This window comes from Molossus molossus, unplaced genomic scaffold, assembly GCF_014108415.1.
Source record: "Molossus molossus isolate mMolMol1 unplaced genomic scaffold, mMolMol1.p scaffold_m16_p_9, whole genome shotgun sequence".
Classification (NCBI taxonomy): Eukaryota; Metazoa; Chordata; class Mammalia; order Chiroptera; family Molossidae; genus Molossus; species Molossus molossus.
The window spans coordinates 27,892,156-27,914,746 of record NW_023425403.1 but is presented as its reverse complement, the minus strand read 5'-3'; the positions used below and the strand labels follow the sequence as shown (position 1 = coordinate 27,914,746).

Below are 22,591 nucleotides of genomic sequence, written 5' to 3'. Positions count from 1 at the left end.
CACTATTTTTTGGAGACATTATTAACTGTAAATATATTGACTTATATTGTTCTAACTGTGCCTATTTATGTGACAATGAAATTTCCAGTTGTTTGTGGCAAATGTATAGAAATTTTATATTGATAATTTTATATCGAAATTATATCCTGCAGCTTTGTTAAATTAACTTATTAATTCTGGGACCTTTAATTTATCTTTGTTAGAATTTTGTACATATACAATCATATATAGTACATATAGTTTTACATTATCCTATTTAGTCTTTTAAAATCTGTATTTTTTTGCCTGCTCCTGTGTTTAGGGTCTCTAGTACAATGTAAAATAGAACTGGGGTGTGTGGCTGTTGCTGTACTTCTGACTTAGAGACAAAAATCTTTGCTCTTTCGCAATTAAATATGTTAGGTAAAGGTTTATCATAGAGGGTTTTTAATTCAGATTGAGAATGTTCTTTTTTATTTCTTGTTTGACAAAGTTTTCATCATAATAGATTCTTCAGGTGTTGAGATGATAATGTGGTTTTATTTTTCTACTTTTTCTGTTGATATATTAAAACACTTATTGATTGTTTTCCGTTGTTTAAATAATTTTGTTTTTCCAGGATATACCGTGTTTGGGCATGATGCATTATTCTTCTTCTATTTTCACTGTTTTTGTATTTGTCTTATTTGTTGCTGTATATTTTCCCTAACAGCTGACTCCATATATACAAGGAATATTGATCTTTCGTTGTTTTATCTTGTAGTTCCTTTAACTGGTTTTATTATCAGGGTAACATTGGCTTCATAAAATATTTTAAAGCTAATTTTGGAAAACTAGTAATAATTTTAAATTATTTGATAGAATTCACCAATGCCTTCTTTTTTAGTGGAGGTATTTAATAATTAATATTTAAGCTATATGGATATAAAGATTTCTGATAATTTTGGTTTTCTAACATTTTTATTGAAATTGATTAATTTTTCATAAATTTTTAAAATAATTTTTATTTATTTTCCTTTTGAAATCACTGAGATCTCTAGTGATAATGACCTCTTTTATCTTTGGTATAGATATATAGTATACCAAAGTATACTTACTTTGGTATAGTAATTTGTGTTTTCTCTTTCACTGTCAATCACTCTAATGGGTTTTGTCAAATTAATTGATTTTTTTAAAGACCTTATTTTAATTTTTTAATTAATTTATTTTTGTTATAGATGTTTGTCCTTTTCCCCTCCAGACACCCTCCTCCCACCACCTCTCCCAAGCATTGTTGTCTATGTCCTTTGGTTACGCAAATATGCATATAAGTTCTTTGGTTTATCTTTCCCTGCCCTCCCTTGCTCATCTTCTGAAGCTTCTCAGTCTGAACCATACTCCTTTCTATGTCTCTGGGTCTATATTGCTCATATTCTTTTTTTTTCCATTATATTCCACAAATAAGGGAGATTATGTACTATTTCTCTTTCTCTGACTGGCTTATTTCACTTAGCATAATACTCTCTCGATGCCTCCGTGTAGTCTCAAATGATTAGAGATTTTTCTTTCTTACAGTTGCATAGTGTTCCATTGTGTATATGTATCACATATTTTTTTATCCACTCATTTATTGAGGGACACTTGGGCTGTTTCCAGATCTTAGCAATTGTACATAGTGCTGCTTTGAACATAGGGATACATGTATTCTTTCTGATTGATGCTTCAGGCTTCTCAGGATATATTCCTATAAGAGGGATCACTGGGTCAAATGGCAGATCAATTTTTAATTTTTGAGGAAACATCATATTGTTTTCCATAGTGGTTGCACCAGTCTGCATTCCCACCAGCAGTCTACTAGAGTCCAATTTTCACCCTTGCCAGCACTTGTTGTTTGATGATTTGTTGATGGCAGCTATTTTGACAGGTGTGAGGTGATGCCTCACAGTCGTTTTAATTTGCATCTCTCTGATGATTTGTGATGAGCATTTGTTCATATGTCTCTTGGCCATTTGTATGTCCTTTTTGGAGAGGTCCTTTGCTGATTTTTTAACTGGACTCTTTGCCTTCCTTTTGTTGAGTTGTATGAGTACTTTATATATTTTGGAAATTAGTCCCTTAAGTGATGTATCATTGGCAAGTATGCTTTCCCATATAGTGGGTTGCCTTTCCATTTTGATGGTTGTTTCTGTTGCTGTGCAGAAGCTTTTTAGTTTGATGTAATCCCATGTGTTCATTTCTTCCTTTGTTTCTCTGTTGCCTTAGGTGATGTATCAGTGAAAATTCTGCTCCGTATGATGTCTGAAATTTTGTTGCCTACATTTTCTTCTAGAATTTTTTATGGATTTATGGGTCACATTTAAGTCTTTTATCCATTTTGAGTCTATTTTTGTGTATGGTGTAAGTTGATGGTGTAATTTAATTTTTTGCATGTAGCTGTCCAATTTTCCCAATACCATTTATTAAAGAGGCTGTCTTTACTCTGCTGCAAGTTCTTGCCAACTTTGTCAAATATTAATTGAGCATAGTGTCTTGGGTCCATTTCTGGGTTCTCTATTCTGTTCCACTGGTCTATATGTCTGTTCTTGTGTCAGTAGCAGGCTGTTTTGATTACAGTGGCTTTGTAGTATAACCTGATATCCGGTATTGTTGTCCCTTCTACTTTGTTCTTCTTTTCAAGATCAGTGTGGCTATTTGGGGTCTTTTTGGGTTCTATATAAGCATTGGAAGATTTGTTCTAGTTTTAGGAAATATGACATTGGTATTTTGATGGGAATTGCATTGAATCTATAGATTGCTTTGGGTAGTATGGACATTTTAATGATGTTAATTCTTTCAATCCATGAACAAGGTATATGCTTCTATTTTTTTATATCTTTCTCTATTTCTTTTTTCAATGTCCTGTAATTTTCTGCATATAGGTCCTTTACTTCTTTGGTTAAGTTTATTCCTAGGTATCTTAATTTTTTTGCCACAATGGTAAATGAAATTGTTTTTATAGTTTCTCTTTCTGTGAGATCATTATTGGTGTATAAGAATGCCATCAATTTCTTGATGTTAATTTTGTATCCTGCTACATTGTCAAATTCATCTATTAAATCTAAAAGATTTTTGATGCAGTCTTTAGGGTTTTCTATTTACAATAGTATTTCATCTGCAAATAATGACATTTTCATTTCTTCCTTTCTAATTTGGATCCCTTTTATTTTTTCCTCATGTCATTGCTGTGGCTAAGACTTCCAGTACTATGTTAAATAAGAGTGGCGAAAGTGGGCATTCCTATCTTGTTCCTGTTCTAAAGAGAAATGTTTTTAGTTTTTGCCCATTGAGTATGATATTGGCTGTAGCTTTTTCATATATGGCCTTTATTATTTCGAGATATGATCCTTCTATTCCCACATTGCTGAGCATTTTTATCAGAAATGGGCGCTGAATTTTGTCAAATGCTTTTTCAGAATCCTTTGATCATATGGTTTTTTATTTTTCATTTTGTTTATGTGGTGTATCACATTTATTGATTTGTGAATATTGTACCAACCTTACATACCTGAGATGAATTCCACTTGGTCATGGTGAATAATTTTTTTAATATACTGCTAGATCTGATTTGCTAATATTTTGTTAAGGATTTTGGCATCTATGTTAATCAGGGATATTGGCGTGTAGTTTTCTTTCTTTGTAGTGTCTTTATCTGATTTTGGAATTAGAATTATGCTGGCCTCATAAAATGAGTTTGGAAGTCTTCCTTCTTCTTGAATATTTTGGAATAGTTTGAGGAGAATAGGTGTTAGTTCTTCTTTGAATGTTCAGTAAAACTCCCCTGTGAAGCCATCCAGGCCTGGGCTTTTGGTTTTGGGAATTTATTGATTATTGTTTCAATTTCCTTATGGTGCTCCTATATTGGGTGCATATATGTTTATCAAGGTTATATCATCCTGTTAGATAGATCCTATCAAAATTATATAGTGGCAAAAAAAAAAAGAAAGAAAAAGAAAAAATGTCCTCGGGTGAGGATAAAAAATAAAAAAGCCCTGGCCGGTTTGGCTCAGCCGTTAGAGCGTTGGCCTGCGGTCCTGAGAGACCCCGGTTCGGTGCCCGCTAAGGGCATGTACCTCGGTTTCAGTTTGTCCCCGGCTCTGGTCAGTCATGCGGGTGGCAGCCACTCAATGTGTCTCTTTCACATCGATGTTTCTCTCTCTCTCTCTGTGCCTCTCTCTCCCTCCCACTCTACCTGAACAAAAAATGGAAAAATGTCCTCAGGTGAGGATAAAAAAAAAAAAGAAAAAGAAAAAGAAAAAATGTCCTCGGGTGAGGACAATTATATAGTGACCTTCTTTGTCTTTAGTTATGGCCTTCAGTTTGAAGTGTGAATTATCAGATATAAGTATTGCCACCCCAGATCTTTTTTTTTTTTTTTCTATTTGCTTGAAGAATTTTTTTTCCATCCCTTCATTTTCAACCTCTGTGAGTCTTTCATTGTGAGGTAGGTCTCTTGTAAACAATATACATATGAGTCATGTCTCTTATCCAATTAGCTGCTCTGTGTCTTTTGATCAGAGCATTCAATCCATTTACATTTAAGGTTATCATTGATATGTACTTATTTATTGCCTTTTTTTTATTGTGGTTATATTTTTCTTCTTGTTTCTTCTACTTATTACAGCAGTCCTTTTAATATTTCTTGCAGTGCTGGTTTGGTGTAAATATAGTCCCTAAGCCTTTTTATTTTTTTCGGTCTGGGAAGGTCTTTATTTCACCTTTTATTTTGAATGATAGCCTGGCTGGATAGATTAGTCTTGGATTCAGATCCTTCCTTTTCATTACCTTGATTACTTCATGCCATTCCCTTCTGGCCTGTCATGTTTATATTGAGAAATCCGCTGATAGCCTTATGGGGGTTCCTTTGTAGATAACCTGTTGCTTATCTTTTGCTGCCTTTAGGATTCTCTTTTTGTCTTTAATTTTGGGCATTTTAATTATTATGTGTCTTGGTTGGGCCTGTTTGGGTTCTTCTTACTTGAGGCTCTCCTTGCTTCTTGAACTTTAATGCCTTTTTCCTTCACCAAGTTAGGGAAGTTTTCTGTGTCTATCTCTTCAAATATATTTTCTAACCCTTGCTCATTTACTTCTTCTTTTGGAACTCCTATGATGCAGATGTTGTTATGTTCCATTTGTCCCACAGTTCTCTTAGGCTCTCTTTCTGATTTTTAATTTTGTTTGTTTGTTTGTTTTTGGTTCTCTGATTGGGTGATTTTTTTCTGCCCTATATTCTAATTCACTGATTCAATCCTCAGCCTCCTCTACTCTGCTGGTTATTCCTTCCAATGTGTCCTTTATTTCTGCTATGTCATTCTTCATTTCCAATTGGTATGTTTTCAACGCTTCTATATTTTTACTCATGCTATTCAGCATCCTCATGATTTTTACTCTGAACTGTCCCTCTGATATCTTGTTCAATTCCCTTTCATTTATTTCATCTTCTGTCATATTATATTATTCTTTCATTTGGTATTTGTTTCTTTGTTTTGCCATTTTGGCTGTCTCAGTGGTTTTTGATCTTGCCAAATTTTCCCTGTGGGTATTAGTGTTCCACTGGTTGTGGCTCCCTCTGGGTTTGGACATTTGTGTGAGGATCCACGTTAAACACCACTGTCAAGTCTTACATTTCTGGCTATTTTTGCAAGCCCAGGAAAGGTTCAGTTATCCTCTAGCTGTTTGCCTGGACGCTATTAGTCTCCATTACTTGATGAGCCTTGGGTTGTAGCCCTCAACTGAATGAAAAAAAAAATCCCTCAGATGTTCAGGGTAAGAGGATTTTCAGAGGGTAAGGCAGATGCTTGCTTGCTGCTAATGAGCCTCGATTTGCATTTCTCTGGCCTGGCTGTGTGGCGTTAAATTCTTGAGGGAGAGGCTCTCACTTGTCCCTGGGGTTCTGGGGCTACTGTCCTATTAGGGAGTGATTCAGCACAAAACTCCCAGTGCCCTCCAAATCTTGAGTCACTTCTACCTTCCCCTACAAGCCACTGAGTAAATTCCAGTCCTGTTGGGGTCTGTGATAATGGTCATCTCACCTTTTGTTACTCAAGTCCCTTATTTTAATTTTATTCACTCTTTCTTATTACTTCTCCATTTTATGTTTCTTTCTTTATGCATAGTTTCTTTATGCATAGTTTTTTCCCCTAAATTTTATGTAAAAACTCAACTAATTGATTTTAAACTTTCTTTCTGTGTAAGTCTTTCTAAAGTTATATATTTCCCTCTAACCACAGATTCAATTACATACCACAATTTTTGACATTTGTTTTTTTATTTAGTTGAAATATTTTCACACATTCTCTGTGATTTATTCTTTGGCTACTGAATTATGTTAGAAGTATTTAATCGATGCCTTAATATTTGTGAATAATCTAGTTGTCTTTTTATTATTGATGATTGAATTAATGTCTATTGTGGTCCTAAATTATAATTTATATAATTATAAACTTCAAAAGATATATATATACATACATATATATACATACATATATATCTTTTGAAGTTTATTGAGACTTATTTAATAGTATTTTTAAATCTTTTTTTAATTTTTGTTTTATTATTTTCATACTGTACACACTTCACAGTAAAAGCAAGAGTGTTTAGATGTCGTTTAACTGTTTTTAGTTGGTAATTGAGATGCCTCTAATAATTTCTTTTAAATTATATTTAAAAACAGATTTTATTTTATTATTAATAATGTTGCTTCTGAAAAATGCAAAATATGGAAAACATGTTCTGCTTATAAATTAAGAAAAAAGATACACTATTCTATTATTCTCAATTCAGAACACTATATACTGTTGTCAATGTTCAAAAATTTTGTGGTGAGGAAGTAAATGTTTGAAAGATAATTAAAACAGTAGTATCTTAATTGATGTCTGTATTTATTGAGATAGAGTTTGTATTTAAATTTTGCTGCAAGTAATAGAAAACCCAAAGTAATAATGACTTAAGCCAAAGAGAAGGGTTTTTTTTATATTTTTATTTTAAAAAATTGTTTTAATTTCTAAAAATTATATTAATTTTGTGGCATTTCACACTATATTTTCACATTGATTTCTACATAGTGGCTTACATTTCCAAGATAATGTCATAATTCATGATGGAAGTTTTAACTACAAAATTAAATTAACCAAGTTTATAGTCACCAATGAAATAAAGGGTCACATAAAATCATGACTGTCAACATTACTTCCTAGAACTTAAATTTCTAGCTTTATTGAAAGCCAATCATCTAACCTTTATATCTGCCCACTCTTAATTTTACAAAAAGTAAGATTATAGGCATTTCTACAAGGATATTACATATTGAACTGAAAATTAGAAGCTCTGGTATTATTATTATTTTTTTTTAATGAGAGAATGAGAATGGGAACATCCAGAAAATCTGTGCAAAGATTCAAACTTCAAATAATTGTCCCATTGGATATGATTATGATTGATATTTTCTTTCTAATGAAAACATTAATTCATTACCAGAAAATATATGGACAATTTTGATTTTGCATTGCCTGGTTCTCAGTAATATTAAAGTTCTATTGCTTTCTCAACTTTTAATTTGTGGCATTTAAATAGAAGTCACCTGAATTGTTGGCAATGTAATAATAAATGCATTCATCATGGTTAATATAACTGAAGGGTATGTTTAAGCAGGATGTGACAACAACAAAAAATATCAAAACTGGTAGTTTGTTCAAAACTCTCTAATTTGTAGTCCTCATTGGAATAACAATTTTTCTGTAATAATCTGAATGACTAGGACTCTCTGGCTTTAAAAGTCAATAACTTCATGTTAGCTATATTTGTCATCAGATTATAGCCCTTCATGATTATAATCTCTTTACTTGTTAAAGCTATTCAGAGTAATAAAAATTATAGTGAAACATTGGCCAAAAGATCTACTATACAACAGTTTTAACCATGCACTCTTTCGTTTTTTAAAAATAATCATTGAGCTCTTAGTTTTTTGCTAGTGAACAAAACAATTGAAAATGCCTTTTCTCCTAGAGCTAAAAAAAACTAATCAGACTAATACATAATTAATAAATAAGTAAGTAATATTCTAGTTTTCAATAAATATTTTGAAGAAAAATTAGTGTCACTAAGGGAATAAAGGATAGAAAAGGAGTAGTATGCTACACATGTACTTAGAGATGTCATCTCTGTGTAAACACTGAGTAAAGAATTTGGATTGGACTCTGCAGTTTAAGTAGTATGTTTGAGTTAGAAAAACAAATATCTGAGTTGTTAGGTATTGGTGTTATTTAAAACCTATAACTTAAAAAGATTATCTATGAGTAAATATAAAGAAGTGGAAAAGCCCAGTCTCTTTTCTTAATGCAAGGGTATTACAATATTTAGAAGTTAAGAGGAGGCAGCCAATCGATGTTCTCTCTCATTGATGTTTCTATGTCTCTCTTCCTCTTCCTATCTCTCTAAACTCAATAAAGGGGGGAAAAAAGAAAAAAGAATGAAATTCTGTAAAAAAATTTTATTGGTTAATTATTCATTCTACTAAAAATATTTAATATGAGTTTGTGCATAGCTGACACTAATAAAATTAAACATTTTGTCTGTTGTGGAATGTTATTAAATAGCTTTATTCTCAGGCTAGGCAGTTTATGGATGCAATGGTTACATAAAAAGTTGAACTTTAATGTATTTTTAGTCATTCCAGTGGTGTGAAGATCTTTAGTAACTGCAGTATAGAAGGTTTTACACGTTTTATTTCAAAGCCAAAATCCCAATGTCTTGAAAATCATCCACCGTTAGATCCATCATACAAAGCTGCAGTTTGTGGTAATCGAAAAGTGGAAGAAGGAGAAGAATGTGACTGTGGGACTACAGAGGTTGGTACTAATTTGAAGGAATACATACCAGAATTACATCAAAAGTAATTACTTTTTATAGTGTTTCTCTGTTATTTTTCATAATTGATCAAATTTACTTTTCTACAAAGACTTTAAGAAAGTATATAGGGATTTTAATAAACTAATGAGTACACTTGTATATCAATGTACAGATTTAATAGTTTGTAGATTTATCTGTACAAGTGATTGTCAAGAGCATTAAACCCATAGCTGGGTTGACCTAGATTTAAGTTGCCCCTCTTGTGTATATTTCTTGTATTTATTCTTAACCTAAAATCCTCTACCATTCAGAAAGATATAAAGGTTTTAAAATTGAGTAAGAAAACATAGGAGGCATATTTCTGACTTTGAGTATATTAATCCAGGTCAATACTTCAGTCAAAAAGATTTGGGCCATACATAATCCATAAAAGCTGATTTTCAAACTCACAGAAATCTTACAAATAGCTTCTGGATCAGAAGGAGGTGATAAGAGAAGAAATAAAGGGAATGCAATGAGGGAAGTCGAGGTTGAGACTCACAGTGAATTGTATAAAAATGAGAGAATCAAGAAGACAAGAATGGAGTTCAGTGTTCCCTACTGCAATAGCTAAGGTCATTCATGTGTACTCTCCTCAATATGAAAAGTGTGATTTTAGATAACTAATTGGAATATATGCTTTTAAGAAATTATTCCTCAGCACCCACCTGTTTTTCCTTGTTTGGATCTAAATGAAAGCACCTTGAAAATTTCTAATAAAAATTGACAGTAGTGTTCTTTGGTTCTATTAAATATCATGTAATTGAGTCCAAATCCCTGTTATATAATTTAACCTGCTAGAATCCCCTTCAGATAGCAATAACCATAGATATAGATTAGGCAGAACAGTTCTGGAAAATACTACAAATTTAGTGTGCCCTACTAAGTATCATGCTATGAGTCATATAGATCACTGAAATCTATTATTTATTTTTGTATAACTTATTGAAAAATTTGAATCAATCAACCCTTTTTAAAATTCTTGGGAATTTTAAAACTGTGTGTGTGTGTGTGTCAAGTATCATCTCCCAGCTTTCTTCTTATATGTTGCTTTTATTAAGCCTAATAATAGAATTGAAAAGAAACATAATCATTCAGCATAGATGAATTACAACGTAAAATACAAGGCATCATGAAATAGGGATGAGTGATGTAAACGTGACAATTTCAGTCATGTTCAGAAATATTTTTTAGTTCTTCATCTTTAGAGAAAAGTAAAATAAACTTTGAATATCTCATAAAGTTATTGACTTATTGAAATACAGTAGATTCATAAAGAATGAGTAATAACTAGTCACTCTAATAAAATTGTTAAGTTGTGACTTTTATTTCAAGTCTTAATTTAACTGTCCCTGTCTACAAGAGCCAGCAAGCTCCTGGAGGCTGGCTTTGGTGGCCTCCAGGAATTCAGAAAATCCTACTACCAATATAGTCAAACCTACTCTAGGGATATAAAAAACACACAGGTTAGCACATTGTAAGTAACTAATATAATTTTTGTTAAATGCATGAATAAATAAGTGCAATTTTTTGTTTGCCAACATGTATGTTAAGCATCTGTCTATATGACATTGATATCATTAAAAGATGTACTCAATGTTGCCCTGGTAGGTTTGGCTCAGTGGTTAGTGTTAGCCCAAGGACATAAGGGGTTGAGGGTTCTATTCCCAATCAAGGGCACAAACCAGGGTTGCAGGTTTGATCCTGGCCCCAGTCAGGAGACAACCAATCGATGTGAGATGTGTCTTTCCCACATGATGTCTCTCTCTCTCTCTCTCTCTCTCTCTCTCTCTCTCTCTCTCTCTCTCCCACTTCCTTTCCACTCTATCTAAAAAATCAATGGAAAAATATCCTCGAGTGAAGATTAACCAAAAAAAAAAAAAGTACCCAATGTAAATAAAAGTTGGAAGATATTTCAGAGCATTTGGTTTTTCTTTCAGCAATGTGGTAAAACCCAAAACAAATGCTGTGAGGCTGGCACATGTAAACTAAAAGCTGGTTACAAATGTGATGAAGAAACATGCTGTGAATTTTGTAACGTAAGTCTTCTTAAAATTTTTATATTACCTATATAAGTAAAGTTATCATTCTTTATAATATCTACATGTTTGCATTCTGCTTTATTCAATATGATTTACCTCATACCATCAGTATAAAGCAAAAGGACAGTTATGTAGGAGTACCGTTGATGAATGTGATCTCCCTGAATTTTGCAATGGATCTTCTGCATCATGTCCAGATGACTTTCATGCTCAAGATGGTTTTCCATGCGATGAAGATCAAGGGCTCTGCCTGAAGGGACTGTGTAAGAGTGTGAAACTACAATGCATGGCTATATTTGGTGGAGGTATTTATTATAATTTGATTTCATGTATATACATTTTTCTGGAAACTGAAAAGAAATAGATGTTGATATATAACTGATTTTTTTAATAATGTAATTATAAGCATTTTTAAAGAATTACAGAAAGAGAAGAGGAATACTAAAAGGAAAAATTTATAAAAGTTATCTGGGAATACAACTCTGATGTATTCCCACAAAATAATAAAGGAAAATACAAAAAGTCTATGGGATCTGCATTCAAGAAAGAAGACGGCAGACTGAACACAGACAGTGGATCATCTATATCATGTCCTGATGACTTTTATGCTCAGAATGGTCATCCATGTGAAGAGAATCAATGGCTCTGCCTGAATGGAAATTGTATGAGTAAAACACAAAACTATGTGTCAATCACTCATTCATTCCATACTCACATTTTTTTTTAAATATAGAATAAATACATATGCCTATGAGCATTAAAAGGGTCATAAATATAAGTCGACATATGAATACAATTTAAACTACGCATACAGACACACAGAGACAGATGCACACATTTGCACCAGGAAATTACGAGGATGATTCATGAAACTCCCAAAGAGAATCCTAAAATCAAGGAACTATGAAGCCATGTAAAATGTTGACTGAGGTTGAAAACAAAAGGAAAGCTATTGCACAAAATACACATAGAATCATTTGCTTAAGGAGATGAAAACAGCAGCAAATGGCAACATTATTTCATGTCTGTCTCACAGGAATTAATAGCAATTGACAGAGAAAATATTTAGGATATTTTTAGAAACAGCCAGATGGGTCAACCTTCTCTCAATTAGAACAGGTAGTAATGCCTACTCTAATTTCTATGTTAAAAAAAAAAAATGTTGTGAAGTGATTATCAACTCCCAAAATGAACATATAATCAGAATGACTATTAGTTTAAAGAAAGGCAACACAAAGATAAAAGGAAAGAAAGGCATAGAATGGAAAAGTGGCCTACAATATAGCAGGTGATTGAAAACCAGGTGAGAAAATTAAGAAGAAATATTCATATGTAGTATATAAGTATGTATATGTTGGAGGGAGAAGATCATGAATTGAAAAGTATACTGGTTAAAGTTTAAAAATAAATAAAAATTTTGGTTAAATCATTAAAAAGGTAGAACTTCTATCTACGCTGGCAGATATAGTTAAGAAATGTATTCCAGTGCTAAAAAGAGAGGGTATATTAAATCATTTAAACTCATATAATTTACTTTCCAAATTCACCTTTGTAGAATGTGTTGTGAATAGTGTCCAAAATAAGGGAGACTAACCCAAGAGAAAGAACAATTAAGCAAGAAGAAGAAATAATCACAGAAATTGTAAAAGTCATTGTTGACTGATATACATACTTTTTAAAATATAAAAAAATAAAGATATATACTACATATATTTTAAAAGATAAAGAATAATATGAAATGAAGCTATTAATATGTCTAAAGTATGTTAACCTGTTGAATAAAAATATAAAGTTTCACAAGAAAAAATTAACTGAAACAAAACTATCATTTCAATAGAATGCAACACACAGAATAATTAAAAATTAGCATATAAGTCAAGTATTATTTTTATAATCTAACTACAAGACTAATAATAAAATAATATGAAACTAAAAGTTAATAGAGGAGAAGAAAACAAAATTAATAACATTTAATTAACTTTCAGGCAAAAGTTATAAATGAGAATAGAATAGGAAAACAAATACTATGATAGGTATTTTTACATATAAATATTTAACAACCACATTAAAATAAAACCTATATTTAATATTAAAGTTAGGAAAAGGATGTAGCAAATAGTGACAGATGCAACTATGAGAAAATTACTAGAAAAATCAAGATACACTGCATTGATGATATTTGAAAAGCATTAGAGTACAGTAAACAAAAAGACATGCTAATGATGTAAATTTTCACAGGAGAGAAACTGTACATCTCTTAGGGGACAACAGTCAGTCATTCATGTTACTAGAAACATTTGCAGATTTCAAAAGTCAAAGATGAGGCTTGGCTTTGGCAGAGATCTTTCACTAGAAAACAAAGCTAGACTAGAAAAGTTTCAGAAGCTGGAATTGAAGGGGGACTGTCAAAACCATAGACTATTTTTTGCCATGAGGCATTCTAGAGCTCTGACGCTGCTCAGGAACTTGGTCACTTAAAATATTTAAAAGGCATTGTAAATTTATCTGAAGTCACAAAATGATCAAAGACCAAAGGTTGGAGGAATCTTGCCTCCAGAAAATCTTAGCCTTCTCCTAAAAGCTTTTGCTACATTTTGAAGTGCCTGTGTTAATAGGCTAGAAAACCACTTTGAAATTCTCTAAGGGGGATATATTTACCCCTGGCAGACTTTCAGTGAAGAGAAGATAAAATACTTGTAAGGTTCTCTGTCAGTAGTTTGCAAGAACCACATGTGAGATCATGCGATTAATTCAAATAAAATTGTACTTCGACCCTAGCATAATTGCCTGATTAGATTTAGATGATCACTGTATCACTCCTTTTGCCTAACTAAGGAAAGGGTCATCAAAAAGGTAAGATAGAGAATGGAAAGAAGGAAGCAATATTTAGAGATAAGAACCAATACTTTTCTAAATAAAACAAGTCAATCCACAAATTTAAGATGCTCTAAAAAATCTTAAGACGGGTGTCTCTAAATAAAAAGCACAAAGACATCATAGCAAAATTGCCAGAAAATAAAGAGAGGAGAACAAAAGTATGGGTGGTGGGAAGGGGCAGTGGAGGTATAATATCTGTAAAGAAGCAAAAATGAGTTAACCATCTCATTTCTCAACAATTACAGAAGCTAGAAAAAATAGACACCTCTTAAGGCTAAAAGAACATAAGTGTTCATCTAGAAGTCTATGATGAGCAAAAATACCTTTTAAGTCTTTTCAACAAATGAGCTTGAACAATGGTGTATTTACATTCAAGATAATGAATTTGAACCCCTACCTCATACCAAACACAAGAATTAACTTAAAATGCATTATAAACCTAAATGTAAGAGCAAAACATTTAAACATTTAAAGGAAAACATACGCATAAATCATAGTGTCCTTGAATTAGGCAATGTTTTTTCTTAGCTATAAAATCCAAAGCACAGATGACAAAAATAAAACAAATGTATGAAGGTGGACTTCATCAAAAATTTAAAAAGCTTTTGTTCTTCAAAGTATATTATTAAGAAAGTGAAAAGAAAACTCAAGGAGTGGGAGAATATATTCGCAATGCATATTTCTGATAACATACTTTTGTGTAAAATACATAAAAAAACATTCAATTCAACAATAGAGACAAATTACCCAATTTTAAAAATAAGCAATGTTTTGACTAGATATTTCACAAGAAAAGACATAAATATGACTAATCATATGAGAGAATTCAACATCATTAGTCATCAAAACCACAAAATACTTCTTCACATTCATTTGATGGCTATAATTTATTAATTAAATTTATTGGGGTGACATTGATTAATAGGGTCATATAGGTTTCCAGAGTACATTACTATGATACACAATATGTATATCACATTGTGTGCCCACCACTGAAAGCCAAATCATCTGCTGCCATATATTTGGCCCCTTTGCTCTTTATTACTCCTCACTCTCCTTCCCTCTGGTCACCACCATACTGTTGTCTGTCTGTGTCTCGGAGCTTCATTTGTCCCATATATGAGTGAAATCATATGGTTCTTAGCTTTTTCTGACTGATTTATTCCATTTAGCATAGTATTTTCAAGGTCCATCCATGTTGTCACAAATGGCAGTATTTTGTCTCTTTTTATGACTGAGTAGTATTCTGTAGTATATATGTACCACATTTTCATTACCCAATTCCTCTATCAAAGGACACTTTGAACACCTATCTTCATGTCTTGGCAACTGTGAATAATGCTGCAATGAACACAGGAGTGCATATATTTTTTAGAATCAATGTTTTTGAGTGTTTTGGTAGATAACCAGAAGAGGACTGGTGGGTCACATTTGTAGTGTTTTCAGAAACCACCATGTAGTTTCCACAGTGGCTGTACCAGTTTAAAGTCCCACCAGCAGTGAATGAGGGTTCGTTTTTCTCCACAACCTCTTCAACACTTGTTATTTCTTGTTGATAATAGCCATTCTATCAGGTGTAAAGTGTTATCTCATTGTAGTTTTGATTTGCATTTCCACAATAACTAGTGAAGTTGAACATCTTTTCATATATCTGATGGCCATTTGTATATATTCTTGGAAGAGGTGTCTGTTCAGGTCCTCTGAGGATGGCTATAATTTAAAATGACAGATAATAGCAAGTGTTAGTGAGAATGTGGCAAAATCAGAACTTTTATGCACTGCTGGTGGAAATATAAAAATAGTGTAGCCACATTAAAAAACAGTTTGGGCCCAGCCGGTGGGGGTCAGTCAATTGAATGTTGTCCCATGGACTGAGAAGTCCTGGTTTGATTCCTGGTCAGGGCACATGCCCGGATTGTGGGCTTGATCCTCAATAGGGGGCATGCAGGAGGCAGCCAATTGATATTACTATCTCTCTTTCCCTTCCTCTCTCTCTAAAAAATCAATAAAAACATATTTAAAAAAAGAAAACAGTTTGGAAATTCCTTAAAATGTTAAGCATAGCAATTTCACCCTTGGCATATACCTAAGAGAATTGAACACATATGTTCCCACAAAACCTTGCATACAAATGTTCATAGCACTGTTATTCATAATAACCAATACATAGAAATAACCCAAATGTCATCTTTACTCAATGAATAAGTAACCAAATATGAAATATTACTATGCAATAAAATATTAATTTAACAAAATTCTGATATTTCCTAAAGGTAGATGAATTTTGAAAACTTTAAGCTAAGCTAAGGAAGTCAGTCACAAAGGACCACATATTCTGATTTCATTTATATTAATATAATGAATAAGCAAATATATAAAGACATAAAGTAGATTAATGGTTGCCTAGGGCTACAGGAGAGGCAAGAGGAAGAAATATGTTTGTATGTGTCTCTGTACCTGTGTGTGTATGTGTGTGTTGTTTGACATATATGCAATTTAACATTAACAGCATATTTCAAATTTTTATTTTATTTGTAATTAACTGGATTAGGGTAAATTGGTAAATGAGATTATATATGTTTCAAGTGTAACTTTTTATGATACATGATTTGTATATTGCATGTGTGCTCATAACCCAAAGTCAAATAATCGTAACCATGTTTACTATCATAACTTCTTTTTTAAAAATCTTTTAAATAGATTTTTTACTGAATTTATTGAGGTGACATTTATTCACAAAACTATACATGTTTCAACAGTACAACTCAACAAAACATCATCTGCATACTGCATCATGTGCCCATTGCCCAAAGCAAAGTCTCTTTCCATCTCCATTTATCCTCCCTTTGCCCACCTTCACCTACCCTCACCCCCCTGTGCTTCTGGCTGTCACCACACTGTGTCTATGTGTTATATATCTATATCCATATCTATCTATCTATAGATATAGGTAGTTAGACATATGTTTTTTAATTGCTTAATCCCTTCAGCTTCTTTCATCCAGTCTCTCAACCTCCCTCTGCTCTGAAAGCTGTCAGTTTGTTCCACATGTCCATGCCTCTGTTTCTATTTTATTTGTCACTTTACTTTGTTCTTTAGTCTCCACATAAAATTAAGATAATATGGCCTTTGTTTTTCTCTGATTGGCTTATTTCACTTAGTATAATAATCTTCAGGTGCATTCATGCTGTTGCCAAAGGTAAGATTACCTTCTTTTATATAGCTGCATAATATTCCAGTGTGCAAACGTACCACTGCTTTTTTAAAAATTGATTTTAGAGAGAGAGGAATGCAGAGGGAGAGAGATAGAAACATTGATGAGAGAGAACATTGATTGGCTGCTTTCTGCATGCCCCCCACTGGGACTCTGGCCCACAACCTGAGTGGGAATCAAACCGGTGACCTCTTGGTGCATGGGTCCATGCTCAACTACTGAACCACATTGACTGGGCTCCACAGCTATTTTATCCTCTCATCTCCTGATGGGTACTTGGGCTGTTTAAAGATCTTGGCTATTGTAAATAATGCTGCAGTGAACATAGGGTTGCATATATTCTTTTGAATTAGTGTTTCGAGTTTCTTAGGATATATTCCCAGAAGTGGAATTTCTAGGTTAAAGTCAGTTCCATTTTTTAATCTTGTGGAGAAACTCCATACTGTTTTCCACAACGGCTTCATCAGTCTGCATTTCCACCAACAGTACACAAGGGTTCCCTTTTCTCTACATCCTCTACAACACGTGTTGTGTTTTTGTTTTTGTTTTGTATGCCATACATTTTTTTATCCTCACCCAAAGATATTCTTGCACTTATCCTCAGATCGAGTGACAGGGAGAGAGGGAGGAAGAGAGAGAAAGAAACATTGATGTGAGAGAGACACATTGAGTGATTGACACCCACACAACCCCAACTGGGGCTGGGGACAAACTGCAACTGAGGCATGCGCCCCTAGCGGGAACTGAACCTGGAACTCTCTGGTCCGTGAGCTGACACTCTAACCGCTGAGCCAAATAGGCCAGGGCTGTATGCCATACTTTTTATTTCCATTCATCTCAAAGTATTTTCTAATTTCCCATGAGATTTATTTTTTTCCAATGCTTTGGTTATTTATAGGCATTCTTTAATTTCCATGTTATTGCATTTTTCTTATGTATTTTTTATTGATTTTTAAACTCAATTTCATTGTATTCAGAGAACATAATTTGTATGATTTCAATTCTTTTTAGTTTATTGATTTTCTTGAATCTAAAATGCATGCAGAAGAATAGGTATTCTGTTGTTGAACATAATGTTCTACAGATATCTGTTATGTCTAGTTTAGTTATAGTGTTGCTTTAATTTTGTGTTTACTTGCTGATCTTCTGTCTATTTGTTCCATTTATTATTGAAAAGTTGGGCAAAATCAACTATGTGCCCTGGTTATGGTACTTTTACAAAAGGTAAAAATAGGTCAGGCCATTTCATTAGCTGTGAGCCAGATTTTGGTTACCATGGCACTGAGGGGAGATAAGAAAATTTCCAAATTAAAACATCACAGGTCCTTTTGTCCTCTCAACTGTATTACCCCGGATTCCATCAGAGAAACAAAATCTGTAAGGAATATAATTCTTTTCTCTGTATGTATATGTATATGTACATGTATAGCTATCTATCATCTATCTATCTATCAAAATCAAGCAATTGGCTTAGGCAATTCTGAGGGTAAAATCTTATTTAATGGGCGATACTGGAGAACTAAGACAAAGCAGAGGAGGGAGAGCTCAAAGATGATGTCCATCAACCTCCATCCCTTCAAAGAACGTGAGTAGGCCACTAGATGTATGGCAATCAGATACCTTTACCTCAGGCCAAAGCTCCAGTATCAGCAAAGAATTCTCCCTTTCACAGAGACAGCTTGTGTTTCATTCTGCTGTCTGTTCGTGGCCCTGGGGCTGGTAGCCAGCCGAACTATCTCTCTGATTGTTACCATCCCGTGGCACCCAGGAATAGAAGCTGCGGTGGCCACCAGAGCCAGTTGATTTAAAAGCTTCCCCTGGGCAGAAGCCACAACAACTGGAGCACCCAATCAAAAAACCATGGCACCAACCTGTGTGAAAGTGCCCCTCTGGAAGATACTGGTGCTCTGGAGCCTGGCTGAGTGCACCCGCCCTCTGAGATCTCTGAAAATTACAGTAAGCTTTCAGATGCGTGTTTTAGTATGCAGGTACCATGGTTCTCTTACTCAAATATTTTTAAAAGATAGATGTTTTTATTTTATACTCTTTCTTGAGTTTTTATTTTAAGACATATTTCTAGTTTAAAAAAAATCAGTTTTTATCTTTTTTTTATCCTCGGATATTTTTCTATTTATCTTCAGATAGAGAGGGAGGAAGAGAGAGAGGGAGAAACATCGATGTGAGAGAGACACATCGACTAGCTGCCTCTCACACTACCCCGACTAGGGCCAGGGACAAACAGCAACTGAGGTACGTGCCCTTGACCAGAATCGAACGCATGACTCTGCAGGCTGATGCTCTAACTGCTGAGGCACTGTTTTTATCTAATGATTGCCTTTGAGAGGTCCTGTTTTCAGTCTAAATGCTTTTCTTGTATAGATACTACTATTGTGTTTCTTTTTCTTCTGTTAGGTACATGAAACAAGAGACTAAACACTTTAGTTAAATCAGAAACTGATATTTGTTAAGGTTAGACTGTAGATAAGGCTCAGTCTACATGGAGTACACTCTTGTTTCCAGGGCATAACTCTCCGGGGTTTTCAACTGAAAGTTGCTATAGTTACTAAGACTCCTCTCCCTACTGCCACAGCACAAAAACTGCAGAAAAATCTATACTGTTTTATGGAAGTCATCTCTTTATTTTTTAATCTCCTGCTTTTTACATGTTTAGAAGCAGGAACAAGTCATAGGGGTGGACTAAACTATACGTGAATGCCCCTTGAGTCTCTAGTTTTGTCCCTATAGTTATGAAAGATCTCCAGCTTTGGCTTATTTTATATCTGCCAGCAATTGCCTGCTTCTCTTGCTGAGTTTACACTTTTGACTTCTTACCCGTACCAGGTTTACAAATGACCTCTGGACAAAATCCACTGCTTATGTTCTGTTCACTACTGCCTCTAGGAGTTTCAGCTGAGATCCTGATGTGTCTAACGGGGCTCCTCTCTTAGTGTGTCATTTTTTTTAGCATCACAATGCAGTGGTTAAATCTTCATATCAGAGGGTTTTGATTTAATCTAATCCTTCAACTAAAGTAGAACTGATGATGGAGGGTTACGGTAAGTAAACTGTTCTTTCAGTAGGTTGGATCTTATGAGAATTAAACACATGCTGTGTATGGATCAGATAGTGAATGTGAAGATGAATCAATTGTGGCTCCAAGATTTTTGGTCAGAGGAAATTATGATGAAAAAAAGCAAGATATTAGTTCACTGGCTTGTCTTGAAATGACATTTTTGCAAACACAGATTACTGACCAATAAGTCAATTATTTTTGTACAAGTTTCTTATATAGTTATAGATATGTACTTCTAGACTTACTAAAAATAAAAATATAAACTGAATACCATGTTTATATCTAAGGTATCTGGATAATAAAAGAGGGCTTTTAATTTCTAAATATTTCATCGAAGTGGTTTTGTGTGACCTTAAACCTGGTTTTTATTTTTAGTTTATATTATAACTCTATTTTGTGCAATATATTTTAAAATGTTAACTATATTTGTTAATTATTTTAAATTTATATAAGTTGAATACAACTGACCACATTTTGATTTCCCCCAGATGCATCTGCAGGTCCTCCAGAATGTTTTCAGGTCCTTAACGCTATGACTGATCAATCTGGCAATTGTGGTTCAGATGCTTCAGGATACAAAAAGTGTCAAACTAAGTATGCTTTACACAATCTATCTGAGAAACTTTATTTATTGCCTTAAATTTAAAAATATCATCACATAAGTTTATATGTAATAAAAATATCACCTGTCCATGAAGTAAGACTGTATTTAATCAAGTTAGAAATGTCTGACATAACAGAATGTCTGAGCCTCGTTTTCTCATATATCCAATCTACCCCTTGTACCTTTCCACAGACTGTTTAATTTACACATAGGATGACCATTCTTACAGTAATGAAATGAAAATCCATGAATTTTTACTATCCAGGAAGCAGTAAAGCACTGTGTTTAAGAACATGTACTCTACAGACAGACATCACGACTTATCAACTTGAATGACCTTGGGCATATTTTTCACTTTTTTTTTTTTTTTTTTAATATATATATATTTTTTCCATTTTTTGTACAGATAGAGTGGGAGGGAGAGAGAGGAAGAGAGAGAGAGAGAGAAACATCGACGTGAAGGGACATATCGAGTGGCTGCCACCCGCAGGACCAACCAGGGCCGGGGACAAATTGCAACCGAAGTACATGCCCTTAGCGGGAACGGAACCCGGGTCTCTCCGGACCGCAGGCCGACGCTCTAACCTCTGAGCCAAACCGGCCAGGGCTGTTTCACTTTTTTTATATATAAAATATAAATATCAGTTTCACCAACATCACTAATCTGGTTCCAGTCTATGAAAAGCACTTAGAATGGGACTGACACACAGTATGCACACCACAAAGTACATTTATAAGATCGTTTTCCATGTGCTCAAACCCAGAATACACAGAGGTTTGTTTCATAATTGCTAAAGTATATACTGACTAAAGGAAACCTTCTAACTATTATGACTATATTGTTCCTTAAATCACTGGTAATTTTTATATAATTTGTTATAAAGTGCTTTTCTGCTAATTGCAATATCAGGGTCATTTTGACACTGGTATCTAGAGATTTATTTGCTCATTGACTATGTTACATTTTAAGTTTTTGATACGCCTAGCAATTTTTTACTTTATATTGGATACTATGAATAATATACAATGGAAACTTTGCATTCATTTATGCATTTCAGAAGGCTATAGAATTTTGATATGAAAGGGATTGAACATAACTAGACTCATAAACAATATCCCTCTCTTGAGCAGCAGCTGAAAACAGTGTTCATTTCTTATGTCTCCTCAGATGCATTTTATGAATTCCCTGGAATGTTCACTTCCATGCTTAGTTTGTTGGTTAGCCAAGATTTAAGGTGAAGTTCATATGCATATCTTAGTGCTCAGTACCTTTTAATTTCCAGTCACCAAATTTACATTAGGCCCATCTTCTAATTCTGCTCTTTGATTATTCAAGCTAAGAAGATTGAATATGCTCTCATGAATTTTTTAAAAAGCCACAATCCAAAATATATCATATGCATTTTCCATTCTTAAGGCTTAATTAGCACTCAAGTCTTCCCTTTCTGTTCACATTCCAATGTGGTGGTGGTGGTGGTGGTGTGTGTGTGTGTGTGTGTTAGATTAGAATTTTACCCTATCTGGAATCCATTTCAATCCACCTCTTAACTGTAGACATAATTTTTAGGTCAAGTTCTGTGTTAATGCCTTCCAGCCAAAAAACTACCAGGAAAGCACCCATAGTTGAACAAGTTGGGTTTCTCACATCTTGTAGTCAGTGAGACTTCACACTATGGGAAACCTTGGCTCCAAAGGTTTAGAGACTTATAGGAATTGAGCTTGTGTTAAGTGATTTTCAGTAGGGTTTCAGGAAGTGGATCGTTGCTCTGAATTGGATATTTCAGGAAGTGAAGGTAATTGTGTGATTAGATATTTTAATAAATCATATATGAAGAAGGAAGACTAGAGTAAAGCTATAACTGGTAATGACACAATAGTCACTCATATTAGTTGGATGAGAG

The 22,591-nt window shown here is 33.7% G+C and overlaps 1 protein-coding gene across 1 annotated transcript in view; it reads left to right on the top strand.

The window, feature by feature from the left end:
• The window catches only part of LOC118622330 (disintegrin and metalloproteinase domain-containing protein 2-like), a 101,417-nt gene that overhangs the window by 55,673 nt on the left and 23,153 nt on the right, over window positions 1-22,591 (top strand). The window contains exons 13-16 of the mRNA XM_036249779.1: window positions 8,660-8,840; window positions 10,821-10,919; window positions 11,032-11,227; window positions 20,575-20,680. Of these exons, the coding sequence (XP_036105672.1) occupies window positions 8,660-8,840; window positions 10,821-10,919; window positions 11,032-11,227; window positions 20,575-20,680 (582 nt within the window). The remainder of the gene's footprint in view (window positions 1-8,659; window positions 8,841-10,820; window positions 10,920-11,031; window positions 11,228-20,574; window positions 20,681-22,591) is intronic.